The sequence below is a fragment of the Oncorhynchus masou genome, chromosome 24 (assembly GCF_036934945.1).
Source record: "Oncorhynchus masou masou isolate Uvic2021 chromosome 24, UVic_Omas_1.1, whole genome shotgun sequence".
NCBI classification, from domain to species: domain Eukaryota; kingdom Metazoa; phylum Chordata; class Actinopteri; order Salmoniformes; family Salmonidae; genus Oncorhynchus; species Oncorhynchus masou.
The window spans coordinates 83,210,949-83,228,498 of NC_088235.1; the positions used below are offsets into that span (position 1 = coordinate 83,210,949).

Sequence of the window (17,550 nt, forward strand, 5' to 3'; positions counted from 1 at the left end):
AAGTTCTCAGCAAACAGGGTTGCCCAGTTGGGAAGTTCTTTCTCAGCCTTGGTATCATTAGCTATGGGATCAGCACTCACCCTCCCTGCATTTGTATTTTTGCAAATGCAGTCACTACCAGATTAACCATGTCCTCTGGGTTTAATAGTTTCAACAAAAGCTGAGGTAGTTTTTAGGGATGCATGATATATTGGTGAACATATCGGAATCGGACGATATTAGCTAGAAATGCCAACATCCAGTCCAGAAGAGGACTGGCCACCCCACATAGCCTGGTTCCTCTTTAGGTTTCTTCCTAGGTTTTGGCCTTTCTAGGGAGTTTTTCCTAACCACCGTGCATCTACACCTGCATTGCTTGCTGTTTGGGGTTTTAGGCTGGGTTTCTGTACAGCACTTTGAGATATCAGCTGATGTACGAAGGGCTATATAAATAAATTTGATTTGATTTGATCAGTATTGGCCCGATGTCTAGTTTAACGCTGATGTGCAAAACCGAAGTCAAAGCTGACCTGCATACCTATATAATGTAGGTACAAATCAAATGTTATTTGTCACATACGCATAGTTAGCAGATGTTAATGTGAGTGTAGCGAAATGCTTGTGCTTTTAGGTCCGACAATGCAGTAATAACCAACGAGTAATCTAACCTAACAATTTCACAACAACTACCAAATACACACGTGTAAAGGGAAGAAGAATATGTACATAAAAATATATGTATGAGTGATGGTACAGAACATCATAGGCAAGATGCAGTAGATGGTATTGAGTACAGTATATAAATATGAGATGAGTAATGTAGGGTATGTAAAGATATTACATGGCATTGTTTAAAGTGGATAGTGATACATTTTTTACATCAATTTTTCCATTATTAAAGTGGCTGGAGTTGAGTCAGTGTGTTGGCAGCAGCCACTCAATGTTAGTGATGGCTCTTTAACAGTCTGATGGCCTTGAGATAGAAGCTGTTTTTCAGTCTCTCGGTCCCTGCTTTGATGCACCTGTACTGACCTCGCCTTCTGGATGATAGCGGGGTGAACAGGCAGTGGCTCGGGTGGTTGTTGTCCTTGATGATCTTCATGCCCTTCCTGTGACATCGGTGGTGTAGGTGTCTGGAGGGCAGGTAGTTTGCCCCCAGTGATGTGTTGTGCAGATCTCACTACCTTCTGGAGAGCCTTGCGGTTGTGGGTGGAGCAGTTGCCATACCAGGCAGTGATAGTTTGAGTGCCTCTGGTGACACGCTGAATTTCTTCAGCCTCCTGAGGTTGAAAAGGCGCTGCTGCGCCTTCTTCCCCACGCTGTCTGTGTGGGTGGACCAATTCAGTTTGTCCGTGATGTGTATGCCGAGATACTTAACTTACTACCCTCTCCACTGTCCCGTCGATGTGGATAGGGGTAATGACGACATAATGATGCCACGTAAAATTTTGCTCTACACGTGCAACACAGCATTCCTAACCTAGCTCACAATGTCTGTTGTGTGGATCGAGGAGTTATTTGAAAGAGTAAGACATTTTCAGTGAGACAACTCAAAGGCGAAATCCATTAACTCCAAGATAATGGAATTAATTTCCCTTGACAATCAACCTTTCTCTGTCGTGGGTGATGTTGGCTCTCGCGACTGGTTGAGCACCAGTACACACTACCAAGTGCGCTTTTTTTCAGATGTTGCCCTACCGGAGTTACACAGTAATAGCGTCACTGCTATTAGTTTCACGACATACTATGGAACATCGTTTGGGTCTTTGCATGTCAAAAAAGATACACATCAAATAACACTATTTGACATGTTAACTTCTTTGGGGTAGGGGGCAGTATTGGGTAGCTTGGTTTAAAAACGTGCCCAAATTAAGCTGCCTGCTACTCAGCCGTAAAAGCTTTAATATGCATATAATTTGTAAATTTGGATAGAAAACACTGAAGTTTCTAAAACTGTTTGAATGATGTCTGTGAGTGTAACAGAACTCATATGGTAGGCAAAAACCTGAGAAAAACCTAGACAGGTTAAATAAGCTTTTGACACATCAAATAACAGTTCTATTATAGAATGTTGTGTGTTCTGAATTTGCACGTGCAAGCCAAGCGTCACCACTACTATTAGTAGCACTGTCAAAGCTGCCCAAAAGTCTGCATACACCGGCCACGAACGATGTGTTTACAATACCGCGTTGGTAATAAAGCATAATTTGTTTGACCTCAACTGGGGTAGCTTGCTAGCTTTAGCTTGATACCTAGCTAGCACCAATACAACCAGCCTGAAAACAAATGTAGATGGCAGCATTCGCACAAAACTGAATGCGTGAACCACTGCATTTAACCATGGCAAGGTGACTGGGAATATGGCCAAATACAAGCAGTCCAGTTATGCCCTCCATAAGGAAATCAGACAGGCAAAACATCAGTACAGACAGCAACAAAGTGGAGTCACAATTCAATGGGTCAGACACAAGAATTATGTGGCAGGAACTCCAGACAATCACGGATTGTAAAGGGAAAACCATCCACGTTACGGACACCGTCTTGCTCCCGGACAAGCTAAACAACTACTTCGCCGGGTTTGAGGATAACAACGTGCCGCCAACACAAGCCGCTAAACGAGGACTGTGAGCCCTCGCTCTCCGTGGCCGACATGAGTAAAACATTTTAGCTTGTTAACCTTTACAAGGCTGCCAGCCCAGACGGCATCCCTAGCTGCATGCGCAGACCAGCTGGCTGGAGTGTTTATGGACATATTCAATCTCTCTGTATTCCGGTCTGCTGTCCCCATTTGCTTCAAGATGTCCACCATTGTTCCTGTACCAAAGAAAGCAAAGGTAACTGAACTAAATGACTATCGCACCACAGTGCTCACTTCTGTCATCATGATGTGCTTTAAGAGGCTTATTAAGGATCATATCACCTTACCCAATACCTTAGACCCACTGCAATTCGTATACCACCCCAACAGATCCACGGATGATTCGTTTGCCATTGCACTGCACACTGTCCTATCCCATCTGGACTAGAGGAATACCTATGTAAGAATGCTGTTCATTGACTACAGCTCAGCCTAAAACACCACAGTACCCTCCAAGCTCATCCTTAAGTTCGGGGCCCTGGGTCTGAACCCCATCTTGTGCAACTGGGTCCTGGACTTCCTGACGGGGGCCCTACAAGGGCATGTGCTCCGCCCGCTCCTGTACTCCCTGTTCACCCATGACTTTGTGGCCATGCACGCCTCTAACTCACAACAGTGGTAGGCCTGATTCCCAACAGCGACGAGGGGGAGGTGAGCTCCCTGACGGAGTGGTGCCAGGAAAATAACCTCTCCCTCAATGTCAACCAAACTAAGGAGCTGATCATGGACTTCAGGATGCAGTAGAGGGAGCACGCCCCAATCTATGGGGCCACAGTGAAGGGGAAAAGCTTCAAGATCCTTGGCATACACATCACTGACAATCTGAAATGGTCCACACAGACAGTGTAGTGAAGAAGGCACAACAGCACCTCTTCAACCTCAGAAGGCTGCAGAAATTCATATTGGCCCCTAAAACCCTCACAAACTTTTAAAGATACAGCCTGGTAGGATGCTCTCAATAGTGTATCACTGCCTGGTACGACAACTGCACCGTCCGCAACCACATCACCTGGAACCCACTGCCTGCCCTTCAGGCCATCTACAGCACCCAGTGTTACAGCAAGGCCAAGAAGATCATCAAGGACCTCAGCCACCCAAGCCACGTCCTGTTCACCACGCTATCATCCAGAAAGCAAGGTCAGTACAGGTGCATTAACACTGGGATCGAGAGACGAGCTGTTTTTCAATCTCAAGGCCATCAGATTATTAAGTAGCCATCACCCATTGCCTCCACCCAGTGCCCTGAACTGTCACTAGCTGGCTACCACACAGTTACTCATCCCTACACCTTAGATGCTGCTACCCTACGTACATAGATCTGGAACACTGGACATTTTAATAATGTTTACATACTGTTTTACCCATTTCATATGTGTGTATATACTGTATTCTAGTCAGTCAAAGCTATGCTATTCAACTTTTGCTGTACATATACTATTCTATCCACGTATTCTTCAGATATATTACATATTATATCCACATACTCTCCACAATGTGTATACATACCCTCATATACAGTGCATTCGGAAAGTATTCAGACCCCTTGACTTTGTTACGTTACAGCCTTAGTCTAAAATTGTTTTTATCCCCCATCAGTCTACACACAATACCATATAATGACAAAGCAAAAACTGTTTTTTTGTAATTTTTGCTAATTTATACAAAATAAACTGGTATCACATAAGTATTCAGACCTTTTACTCAGTACTTTGTTGAAGCATCTTGGTAGCGATTACAGCCTCGCATCTTCTTAGGTATGACGCTTCAAGCTTGGCACGCCTGTATTTGGGGAGTTTCTCCCATTCTTCTCTGCAGATGCTCTCAAGCTCAGTCAGGTTGGATGGAGAGCGTCGCTGCACAGCTGTTTTCAGGTCTCTCCAGAGATGTTCGAGCTGGCCGCCCGGCCAAACTGAGCAATCGGGGAAGAAGGGCCTTGGTCAGGGAGGTGACCAAGCACCTGATGGTCACTCTGACAGAATTCCAGAGTTTCTCTGGAGATGGGAGAACCTTCCAGAAGGACAACCATATCTGCAGCACTCCACCAATCAGGCCTTTCCCTTTATGGTAGTGGCGAGACGGAATCTACTCCTCAGTAAAAGGCACATTACAGCCAGCTTGGAGTTTGTCAAAAGGCACCTAGAGACTCTGAGACCATGAGAAACAAGATTCTCTGGTCTGATGAAACCAAGATTGAACTCTTTGGCCTGAATTCCAAGCGTCACATCTGGAGTTAACCAGGCACTGCTCAACACCTGGCCAATACCATCCCTACGGTGAAGCATGCTGGTGGCAGCATCATGATGTGGGGATGTTTTTCAGCGGCGGAGACTAGTCAGGTTCAGGGAAAGTTGAACGGAGCAAAGTACAGAGAGATCCTTGATGCCTGCTCGAGCGTTCAGGACCTCAGACTGGGGCAAAGTTCACCTTGCAACAGGACAATGACCCAACGCACACAGCCAAGACAACGCAGGAGTGGCTTTGGGACAAGTCTCTGAATGTCCTTCAGTGGCCCAGCCAGAGCCATGACATTAACCTGATCGAACATCACTGGACAAACCTGAAAAATAGCTGTACAGTGACTCTTCCCCCATCCAACCTGACCGAGCTTGATAGGATCTGCAGAGAAGAATGGGAGAAACTCTCCAAATACAGGTGTACCAAGCTTGTAGTGTCATACCCAAGAAGACTCGAGGCTGTAATCTCTGCCAAAGGTGCAAAGGGTCTGAATACTTATGTAAATGTAATATTTCCGTTTATTTGTAATACATTTGCAAACATTTCTAAAAAGCAGTTTTTGCTTTGTCATTATGGGGTATTGTGTGTAGATTGAGGGGGAATATAACAATTTTTAGAGTAAGGCTGTAATGTGACAAAGTCAAGGGGTCTGAATACATTCTGAATACACTGTATATCATAACTAGAAATAAATGAATGGAAGTGATAGACAATATGATCCAATAGTTCTGGATGTTTATTTGATGTAGCCTACAGTATATAGGTCAGTAGGATACAGATGTCTGCCTGACAATGTTGGCATGTTTATCTCTGGAACGTCATCAAAGCCCAGGCAGCAGAGCTGCTATATGCAGTAGCTATAACAAACTGGCCTGAGAAACCGCCCCTTCCTTGTCCTGTAGTAACCCCAGCAGCATATCTGCTTTGTGTGGTTGTGTATGTTGCGGAAGTGTGTGAGGGGGAGGGGTGGGGGACTCATAGCATCATCCAAGAGAAGGGGGGAGGAGTATTCCATTCCACCCATTCCCCTCCCTCTTGCATTAATTTAGCTGAAGTGACCATATATGGGGGACGAGTCTTGTGGTGTGAGCCGTTTCAGCCAATGAGAAGGGCTGTAGTGTTGGCATCTTAGTGGCGGAAGTGTGTAAGGATGTCTGCAGGAAAGGGTGGGGTTTCAGAGGAGGGACAAGCCAGGCGTTTGAAAATTAATGATGTGTTACACAGAGTAGACTGAGGCGGAGAGGCCAGCATATTTTGAGTCTAGCAGCTGACTGACTAGAGTGCTTAAGCAGTCCAGAGAACCGGCAACCAGAACTGAAACAAGGAATCTAAAGAGATTACTTCCAAGGATGCACTGTAAGTTCTTATGCATTGAATTAGATATACATTCAGACGTGATGAGGGCGTTTTCCCTCTCACTTGGGTAGCCTAGATATGAAAGCTTACATTGATTGTTACATATATTACATCTTTATATCCATGGTCTTCTGACTTTGGCTTGTGGGAAGGCATTTCTCTGGCATCGTGGCATTTTCATTAAGATGTGACTGGTGGTTTCTGTGTACCTTACGTAAAATACATTTTAAAACTAAATTTGAGTCCCTCTGTGTTCAATGATTGAATTTGGTTTAGTTCTTACATTGAAGTTAAGTTATTGAATTCAGAACAGCTCATGTACCACAGCTCTGAAGGCTGTTTGTGGTACTGGTTCATCCACCTCATTAGCCCATGTCGACAGCAGATATGTGCCGGCTGGCTGGGGTGGAGCATCCTGCCCTCCATGTACAGCTGCTCAGACAGGGTTGGGCGAGGCAAAGAAGTCCTAGTTTTAACTGCATTATTGGGGCCAGAAACAGCTGCTGGTTGGATGGATGGAAACTTGATTCACCCCAGTGGGTTAGCAGCCTTGGAAACGACTCCAAGCAGCTGGGTGAGATGGCCATCTGGGATAGAGACAAGTACAGGGACAGAAAGAGATTTAATGTAGCTTCCTTTGCATCTAAAATTCTCTACAGTTGGGGTATTTAAATGCTGGGTGTGGGGAGAGGGGAACCCCTGCTTGGTTTTGGAGACGCCCAGTTTTGGGCAGGATTTGTTTAGGTTGTAGTTAATGCTGGTTTCTAAAAATGTGTTTTAATGTTGCCATTTAGAGCAGTGTGCAAGAAAAGCCTCTACTCCTAATCAGCCAAATTGTCTATACTTGCAATTAGTTTTTTGAATGGACATTGTGGCAGTTATGTGGACTAGACATACTGTTTGGGACCTAATCCTCTCTTAATTGTGTGCAACGCAGCGGTCAGTTGCTAACGTGATGAAACTGCGCAACTCTAAATCCATTTGAGCCCATCCCCTTAATGCTCACTGAGAAACTCCCTGGCAGGCATCAGCAGGGATGTACAACCTCATTCAGGCATTACAATGAACTGCTCCTCTGGGGACTAGGGTCAGACGGTGACCACCCATTCCGGGCTCAATCAACAGGAGAGAAGGAAATGGCTTTCCGTTGTACAACAAGGAAGTACCTTGATTTTTATTTTATTTTCCCTGGTCTGACTTGTATTGGTGAGCACATTGTGAAGGTAAATACACACAGCCTTGGTCGTCAAAGCTGGAGGGGATGAGAATAGAACTTGGTCATTGGTTAGGCGTGTGTTGATAGCTCTCCTCACATCCAAACATAAATCAGTCCTATAGGGCTCTGCCTGAGACTTATTCAGTCATGAGCAAGAGACCCCTGAGGATCAGCCTTAAGGCAGCATTCAGAAATATCAAGAATCTTCTTCTCTCATTAAGGTACATAGTTTGAGCGTGAGAGCGAGCCTTTTCTGAGCTATAGGCTTAGTCTATAGCACCCACCCCCAATGCAGGCATGTCGGCACCCTCCCAACCCCCAGGTACCACTCACAATACAACTCCCACACTAGAATACATTACAGCCATGCAGCGTGAACCCTGGCCACAGCTGTCCAAGTGTGTGAGCATGGGGAATCTGCAGCCGCTCTGTTACTGGAGGAAGAAAGTACAATGGTAGCTGTTGCAGGGGGTTTGTGGTGTCAGCGGTGAGCTCACAGGCTCTGCAGGAATGTGTAATGATGAGGTGAAGTCTCAAGGTTAACAGCAGTGCCTCTGAGGGAGGGAGCAGAGAGGTAGAATCTATCGATCTGCTGAGCTACGGCCCTTGAACGAACCATGAATCAGACACATTGGTTTTGAGGGTTTATAGCCGTTTCAAAACACTAGGTTATAATATTGACTGGGTTTTAATAAGGGCTGGCTGCACCCTGGCCCTGGCTCAGGGGAATATTTGCGTTCCTGCTCTGACCCCCATGGTGTCTGTTTTCTTTCCTGCCGCCCCTGCTCAATTGTCCTCAGCTGGCGAACTATGATAGTCCATTCCACAATAGGCCAAAAGGGCCACTGGTATGCGCTTTCAATGCACCGAGCCAGGCCTAGATAAACAGAAGCCAGGCCGGGATTGGATTTCCAACAAGGGGGTGGAGAGTGGGCGGGAGTTACGTGCTGGTGGGGCGGTCATGGTTATTGTTCTAGGGCGCTGACGTGTTTCCTGTGCCGTGTTGGGTAACTGCCCACGATGGAACAAGCGGATCATCAACAGGGGCTGAACTGGGCTCTGGTTGGGTCTGTGTGTCTTTCACACAGATGGAGCCATTGAATTTCAATAACCAAAGGATGAGATGAACCAGCCAACTAAATGAGTCCGTCTTATGCAACCTCTGCTGTCCCGCCTGTTGTCATGTGTCCACATGGCTTAAGATCTCTGAAAGGGGGGTTTCATAACACGATAAGGCCCAAATATTCATTTATCCTTCCTCTGATTTGGGAAAGGACCACACTGAATAAACATGGTTCATTTATTTTGGCTGAAAGAAGTTACTTAAAAGGATGCCTCAGTGATTTATGGGGACAAAAACACAGTTCAGTCTACAGGAGCTCTTGGATCTATGTACCTTTTTGAGTCCAGAGCATGACCCTGTGACAGCACATGCAGCACAATGGTGGGTGTCTTGTGAGCCGTTTGGCAGTCACATGCTACTGACAGTTCCACTGTGTGACCAAGAAGCAGGTGCTACTGTAATGAAGGACTAGTGCCATTTGTGTCACATTTGTCACTCTCAAAGCCTGCTCAAACCTCCCATCACTTACCGCTGGGGAAACTCAGCCCTGAGATTTGCATGTCATGTTGTGTGAATGAGTCATATGCTGTTTCTTACCCTGTCCCCTATCTCTATCCCTCCCAGTGATTGTGTGTGAGCCCGCTGCCATGTCCACAGTCGTGGTAATGGACCCCGCCAGGGACACCAGCAACCTGCAGTCATCCTGTGGCACCGGGGACAGCATTGCTTCACTGGATGAAGTCACTATGGATTCCACAGCCAAGTACGTACCTGACCTGAAACCGTTGTCTCTGGTCTGATGGCGTGACTCGTGTTTGGACTGTTGATCGAAAGGCTCTCGTCACACAGGAATAACGATGACCTGCAACCTTTCACGGTCTTAATAATAATCCCACATTAAAGGGATACTTCGGGATTTTGGCAATGAGGACCTTTATGTACTTCCCCAGAATCTGTCTTCATACTGAAATAAGAGACATAAAAATGGTATCCACTAGTTCATCTGACTCTGAGGAAGTAGATAAAGGGCCTCATTGCCAAAAGCCCGAAGAACAATACATGACTAAAAGGATGTTCATCGAACATCTCATTCCAAAATCATTAGTATGGTGATGGTCTTCTAGGAAGGCTTTCTACTGGATGTTGGAACATTGCTGTGGGGACTTACTTCCATTCAGCCACGAGCATTAGTGAGGTTGGGCACTGATGTTGGGTGATTAGGCCTGGCTCCCAATCGGCTCAAATTCATCCATTTTGAAGGGGTGTCCACATACTTTTGTGTGTGTATATATATATATTAGTTTATCCCTTTAAATGACAGCTCAGAGATATTTGACCTACTTATATCACTCAAAGATGAAAAACAGTCCTTATATTCTGTCAAATCAGCAATGTAAACATGTTTAGAGTCAGTTGCAAGACAGATTCTTGGGGACGTTAGCCTCTGACACACTGAAAGGTTTCCTCCATCTATCTTAGACGTGGCAGCAGAGTTCACCAGGACAGGACTGGGAATCTACTTAACATTGTTTAATGTTTTTCCCCTCAGTGAGTCATCAGAGGAGGAGTCAGCCGGTGAGAGGGAAGCGGAGACTGGGGCCAACACTGAGCTCACCAACAATCCCACAGACATCCCCACTGAATGGCCCACACACACACAGACAGGTGAGCTGACCTACACACTCACACATTTACATGGTAAACACCACAAGGACAGCATTTACATGGGACACAAATACATTTAGAAAACAGGGTTACAACAGTTAGAGCGTACACAAACATAGTGGTTCACACACACTCTTGAGGTTGGCACACGGCTACAGAAGTTATACCAGTGCATTCATTTTGAGGTAGACCAAATGAATTGTCCCCATTTGGAACTTTGAGGGAATGGGCCTAAAAGGGAAGTGAAGTCCACCCTTGGTGCCTGTACGTGCCAACTTCCTTTTCCTGTTTCCTCCGACTCAAGTCAAGAACATTCAGCCTTCAACATTCCACACACACTCGGTATGACAACCCTTTTTATAAGCTGTATACTGGCATATATAAAACCCCAAATTAGATGAAATAGTTCCATGCTATCCTAAATGAAGGTATTCACAAATTTCATTAAAAGCACAGTTCTATTGAGATTTGTGTCAGTTGGTCAGTAAACCCTATATTACTGCAAATCAGTAGGGCATTCTCCTCTACCGTCCATCCACCTGAAGTGCAGTCCAGTAACTGTAGCCTCAGGACCTGGCAGAGTGGCAGCATGACTGTGGCAATGTGCTTCTGTTGACTATTAAAGAAGTGATTGGTCATAAATAGTCCTGTCTGAACTCCCAGAAGGTTCCACCCACAGCTCAGTCCTGTTGACAGTACACAGAAACACAGCCCTCTTTGGAAACGGGGTCAGCCTAACACAAGGTCACATGACCCCACGTTTCACTGTTGATCTTTTCGTTTTATAGTGCTTTTCAGAGGCTTCATAGTCAACACAGAACATGGGAGGGAGTAGGTCCCCTTATCTAAATAAAGCTTTCACGCACTTCAAAATAGTGACAGGGATTATCTATAGTTCTAGTCTTATCATAGTGAATTTGAAAAATTGCTGATAAGACTCAAACATGAATGCTAATACTACTAGGTGAGTTAGAGCTTCTGTTTGTCTCTGGCTAATGGCCCCCATTAACCCTTGACACCGCTACCTGTATACAGGTTGAAAATGGCACATTTTGTCATTGATACGGGCCTACATTGGAATGCAGTGGCTGTACAGTAACATGTTATACATGACGTCAGAGCTCAGGATCGCTTCACAGCTCTGAATGGGTTTTGACTGCCAGACGTTCTGAATTTGAGCACTGTGTGTGACTTTGCCCCCATCCCTCCTGATAATTTGGCAACATTTGGGGGGGGGGGGGCAGTGAGGGAAATGCTATACATTACAAGGACTTGATGTATTTTGAAAAATGAGATGTTGTGGATTATAAAAAATACTGCTTTGATGTCATACAAGCAAGTCCAAATGTGCACTTCACATTTCCATGTCATTATACTCTATATATGTAATATAGTGTCAAGGTTCATGATCACTGTTTGATGTATACTGAACAAAAATATAAACACAACATGTAAAGTGTTGGTCCCATGTTTCACGAGCTGATATTAAATATCCCAGAAATGTTCCGCAATCACAAAAAGCTTATTCAATAAAATGTTGTGCACAAATTTGTTTACATCCCTGTCAGTGAGCATTTCTTCTTTGCCAAGATAATCCATCCACCTGACAGGTGTGGCATATCAAGAAGCTAATTAAACAGCATGATCATTACACAGGTGCACCTTGTGCTGGGCACAATAAGAGGCCACTCTAAAATGTGCAGTTTTGTCACACAACACAATGCCGCAGATGTCTCACGTTTTGAGGGAGTGCAATTGGCATGGTGACTGCAGGAATGTCCACCAGAGCTGTTGCCAGATCATTTAATGTTAATTTCTCTACCAAAAACCATCTCCAACGTCGTTTTAGAGAATTCGGCATTATGTCCAACCGGCCTCACAACCGCAGACCACGTTTAACCACGCCAGCCCAGGAACTCCATATCCAGCTTCTTCACCTGCGGGATCATCTGAGACCAGCCACCTGGACAGCTGATGAAACTGAGGAGTAGTTCTGTCTGTAATAAAGTCCTTTTGTGGGGAAAAACTAATTCTGATTGGCTGGGCCTGGCTCTCCAGTGGTTGGGCCTGGCTTCCCAGTAGGTAGGCCTATGCACTCCTAGGCCTAACCATGGCTGCACCCCTGCCCAGTTATGTGAAACCCATAGATTGGGGCCTAATTAATTTATTACAATTGACTGATTTCTTTATATGAACTCTAATTCAGTAAAATGTTAAATGTTTATTTTTGTTCAGCATAGTTACAAGATGACATGGCGTTATACCCTGCGTAGTCGTAAACAGAATGAGCCTACAGTATGTTTGTTGTATTGTGAAGAAATTATGCCCACCTGACCCTGATTTTGATATTTAAAATGGACCGGTTTTGGATTGCGTAAACAATAGTAATTGTGTAAAGCAGGGCTGTGTTCCAAGCACAACGACACGTTTGCTTGCTCTAGTTCCTCGCCAACACAGCTTGGAGAGCTCAAAAGAAAGGCACCTTTTATAGTTTAAGACTCTTTTAGTCATAAAGGTGTATTGAAAATCCTTAAGAACTGTGCACACTTTAGAGAGCTGTGGACCCCTGGAAACACCCACATTTTCCTGGAATATTTTTTGTTACTGAATGTATCCAGAGTATTTTCACATTTCCCAATTAACAAATGAGGCAAAATACAGTAAATGTGAAATGCACATAAAATCAAGTGAAATGTTTGGATTCAGTCTTGTTAGGTGAACTGTTGTCCTGACCTTTTTTAGTCTAAGAATCTTCCCATAATCTCCAAACTGTTCTTTTTAATTGCTACAATGGTTATGCATATGCTTTCTATATTTCTTCTGTAAGAAACATTACAATTTAGCCCATCCATATAGGCCAATATAATAGTTCCTTTTAGTGAGTCCTCTCCTTGTGAGGTCTGTGTGCCTGGGCTTTTTAGGGGTTACCTTGTGGTGTCTGGCGTTTTGTGTGCTGATTGGTATATCTCATACGTGACTGGGCTCTGTCTGTGTACTGGTAGAGGCTGGGTTCCAGGCCAGGGTCACCTAAACCCACTGCCTCTGGCTCTCCACCATCAATGCAGACAACAGAGGAAACACAAGTGTACAAATGGCAACTGAGATTTAAGACCAGAAGTCAGAGCAGCCTCCATCCTGTCCCTAAAAAGTGTCTAAGCTCATTTATGTGAGTGCTGGTGTAAGCAGGAGGCACCCCATCCAAAGTGATTAGTTTGACTTCCTCACGGGTTCGGGTTCCATCTGACAAATTGCAGACAGGCAAATCAATGTATGCCATTTGCCATCACCAAACTGGCAGGATGGAGCAAGAGCGTCCTTAAATCAGCTCACACAATTTATCCCCACAATATTCCTATTTTCTGAGGTGCTATACAAACTTAAGTCTAAGCAAAGCTCACAAATCACACTTTTCCTTCACCTTCTCAACTGACTTGCCTTGGTAAAAAACGAAACCCTTCTCTCTCCTCTCCCTCAGTGAGTGCCCAGCGGCCAGACTCTCTGTCCCTGGCGGTGGCTAAGCCAGACTTGTGGACATCGAGCGGTGACGGGGAGGTGAAGCTGAGGATGGGGGAGTCAGGCTTTGCCTCAGAGCCCCCACTCACCGTAGACCAGATGTTTAAGACTGCTGTGGAGAGGTTTGGCAGCTACACTGCCCTGGGCTGGAAGGAGGGAGAGCAGACCAAGACAATCAACTACCAGGAGTACTACCAGGCCTGCCGCACCGCTGCCAAAAGCTTCCTCAAGGTGAGACTAAATACACAGACCAACTCTGCTGACACTTGACTGCTGTACATTGCATGTCAGAACAATGTGGCAAGAGAAAAACCATAACAATACATGTGTATAGTTATTGAGTGTTACATACAGATGAGAACTGTAAAATATTTTATTTCATTAAACACTTTCTTGGTGCTCATGTCTCCACTTCTCCAGTCATAAGAATGGCTTATCGACATCAGTTCCTTAAGTGCGACATTGCAACAGAGAAACTAAGGATGAGAGAACGTTCTGTTGGCTTGGCAACAATGTTTCCTCAAACTAAATATCAAGACAAGCAAAAGAGAACTACTGTGGACTTAACCTTAGGAGCACCAGAAGATATGTTTACATTGATTGAGAGAGCCTATATTGGGCCAATAAGAATTCTAGCTACTTCTGATTAGGATTTCTGATTTGTCTTAACTCACCACCACTAATGAGCTGTGGAGCTTCTCAAATAAAAAAATTCTTAACCTCAAATGGCAAGTTAACAAAGTCTGTTTTTACATCCAATGACAATAGTTCCTCAATGTATTAGAAAAATCTTTCCAAATCAAAATGTATTTGTCAAATGCTTGAGGCAACGGGTGTAGACGAACAGTGAAATGCTTGCCTGCGGGTCCTTTTTCAACAAAGAAGAGGTAAAAACGAAACAAAAATCAAATGCAAATAGTGACATAAATACACAGTGAATAAATAACATGGCTATATATTTTTAAATAACATAGCTATATATAGGGAGTACCAGTACCAAGTCGATGTGCGGGGGTACGAGGTCATTGATGTAGCTATGTACTGTACATATAGGTATGGGTAAAGTGACTAGGCAACAGGGTAGATGATAAACAGTAGCAGCAGTGTATGTTTTTGTGTGTTGGTGTGGGTAGAGTCCAGAGTGTGTGCAAGCGGGTCCATTCAGGTAGTCCAGGTGTTTAGAAGTTTTATGGCTTGGGGGAAGATGATGTTAAGGGTTCTGTTTGTTCCAGACATGGTACATTGGTACTGCTTGCTGTGTGGTAGCAGAGAGAACAGTCTGTGGCCTGGGTGGCTGGAATCAGAAAATGTTTTGGGCCTTCATCTGACACTGCCTGGTGCAGAGGTCCTGGATGGCACGGAGCTCAGCCCCAGTGATGTACTGGGCCATATGCACTACCCTCTAGAGCACATATGTCAGAGTCAAGGCCCGCATGGGCCACATCCGGCCCGCGAGAAGGTTTTTACGGCCCCTGGGATGATCTTGATTTATTATTAGAACCGGCCCGCAGACCGCAGCAAGCCGGCAGCCCGCAGATCTTTTACACGCACCAATACTACATTTCCCACAATGCAACGGTGACGCACCGAGCAGTAGGCTGCTTCATTTCAATATTTATTGGCACAGCAGTCGTCAGCATCACAGTAAAATTAACTTTCAGATACCCATCAAAAATGGCAAAACGGAAGGTGGACACTGAGAACCGGGGTTTCAAACAAGGTGGGAGTCGGAGTATATGTTCACGGAGGTAGCTGGAAAACCTGTGTGTCTTCTGTGTGGAGAAAGTGTGGCGGTACTGAAAGAGTATAATCTGAGACGACATTATGAAACGAAACACGCGGACAAAAACAAGAATATGGACATGGAACAAAGGCTACAAAAGGCAGAGGAATTAAAACGAGGCCTCAAATCTCGACAGGCTCTGTTCAAAAAAGCCAAATCACAAGGTATTTCAATCCAATTATATTTTAAAAATATTTCAGTTGAGTGGATGATAGAAAATTGCTATTATTGTTTTTTTCTTTGAAGTAAATTTAGCCCACTTTTGCTAAAATAGAAAATATAGGCTACTGATGGTGCCTTGAATACCGGTTTCTTTCATTTAATGTTCATGTTATGGGGATTTTTATATAAAGGAAATTTGTCTTTTGTGTCTGTTGAAAATTAAAGATTACTGACAGAGCCATAAGAAAATATTGCTTTATTTATCTGATCATATTGGAATATATTTGTTAGGTTTTCAGTAGGTTCAATTAGGTTCACTAGACTATATGCGTCATTTAAAAATTTTTCAATGAACATTCGAACAGTCCGGCCCTCGGCTTGTAGCTAAATTTTTTATTTGGCCCTCCGTCCATTTGACTTTGACACCCCTGCTCTAGAGCCTTGCGGTCAGATGCCAAGCAGCTGCCATACCAAGCGGTTACGCATCCAAGATGCTATCAATGGTGCTGATGTAGACATTTTTGAGGATCTGAGGGCCCATGCCAATTCTTTACAGCCTCATGAGGGGGAAGAGGCATTGTCATGCCCTCTTTACGACAGTGTTGGTTTGTTTGAACCATGATAGAGCCTTAGTGATGTGAACACGGAGGAACTTGAAGCTCTTGACCCGCACCACTACAGCCCTGTCGATGTGAATGGGGGCCTGCTCGGCCCTCTGTCTCCTCTAGTCCCCAATCGACACCTTTTAACTTACTGATGGTGTAGTCAATGAATGGCATTCTCACATAGGTGTTCCTTTTGTCCAAGTGGGAAAGGGCAGGGTGGAGTGCAATAGAGATGGTGTCACCTGTGGATCTGTTGGGGTGGTATGCGACTTGGAGTGGGTCCAAGGTGTCTGAGATGATGGTGTTGATGTGAGCCATGACCAGGTGGTGGAGGGCAGGGTGGAGTGTAATAGAGATGGCGTCACCTGTGGATCTGTTGGGGCGGTATGCGACTTGGAGTGGGTCCAAGGTGTTTGAGATGATGGTGTTGATGTGAGCCATGACCAGGTGGTGGAGGGCAGGGTGGAGTGTAATAGAGATGGCGTCACCTGTGGATCTGTTGGGGCGGTATGCGACTTGGAGTGGGTCCAGGGTGTCTGAGATGATGGTGTTGATGTGAGCCATGACCAGGTGGTGGAGGGCAGGGTGGAGTGTAATAGAGATGGCGTCACCTGTGGATCTGTTGGGGCGGTATGCGACTTGGAGTGGGTCCAAGGTGTCTGAGATGATGGTGTTGATGTGAGCCATGACCAGGTGGTGGAGGGCAGGGTGGAGTGTAATAGAGATGGCGTCACCTGTGGATCTGTTGGGGTGGTATGCGACTTGGAGTGGGTCCAAGGTGTCTGAGATGATGTTGTTGATGTGAGCCATGACCAGCCTTTCAAAGCATTTCATGGCTACAGATGTGAGCGCTATGGGGCGATAGTCATTTAGGCAGGTTAACTTGCCATTCTTGGAAACGGGGACTATGGTTGTCTGCGTGAAACATGTAGGTATTACAGACTGGGTCAGGGAGAGGTTGAAAATGTTGGTGAAGACACTTGCCAGCTGGTCAGCGCATTCTCTGATTACACATCCTGGTAATCCGTCTGGCCCTGCGGCCTTGTGAATGTTAACCCGTTTTAAGGTCTTCCTCAGCTATGGAGAGTGTGATCACACAGTCGACCGGAACAGCTGGTGCATTCAAGCATGGTTCCGTGTTGCTTGCCTCGATGCGAGTGTAGAAGGCATCCGGCTCTCCCTTTCGATAACCACAAGCCTCTGTGTGAAAGGGAAAAATGTCATGCTCTGATCCAGTGGAAACTTCATAAAATACCTGATTTACCTCTTGTCCCGTGCCTGTCTGGAGCACACTGGCATAGGAAAACTCTGAGGGGCCCAGAATAGTTGATACAA

At 45.1% G+C, this 17,550-nt stretch overlaps 1 protein-coding gene across 3 annotated transcripts in view; it reads left to right on the forward strand.

Annotated features, from left to right (window-relative positions):
* The window catches only part of acsbg2 (acyl-CoA synthetase bubblegum family member 2), a 28,011-nt gene that overhangs the window by 1,194 nt on the left and 9,267 nt on the right, over positions 1–17,550 (forward strand). The window contains exons 1-4 of one of the 3 annotated variants that reach the window (XM_064935282.1): positions 3,654–3,754; positions 9,112–9,250; positions 10,037–10,152; positions 13,628–13,896. In XM_064935282.1, coding sequence (XP_064791354.1) covers positions 9,135–9,250; positions 10,037–10,152; positions 13,628–13,896 — 501 coding nt within the window. In that variant the 5' untranslated portion in view covers positions 3,654–3,754; positions 9,112–9,134. Of the gene's footprint in view, positions 1–3,653; positions 3,755–6,043; positions 6,209–9,111; positions 9,251–10,036; positions 10,153–13,627; positions 13,897–17,550 lie in introns of those variants that run through there. The other 2 variants (XM_064935280.1, XM_064935281.1) reach the window with 2 other exon arrangements.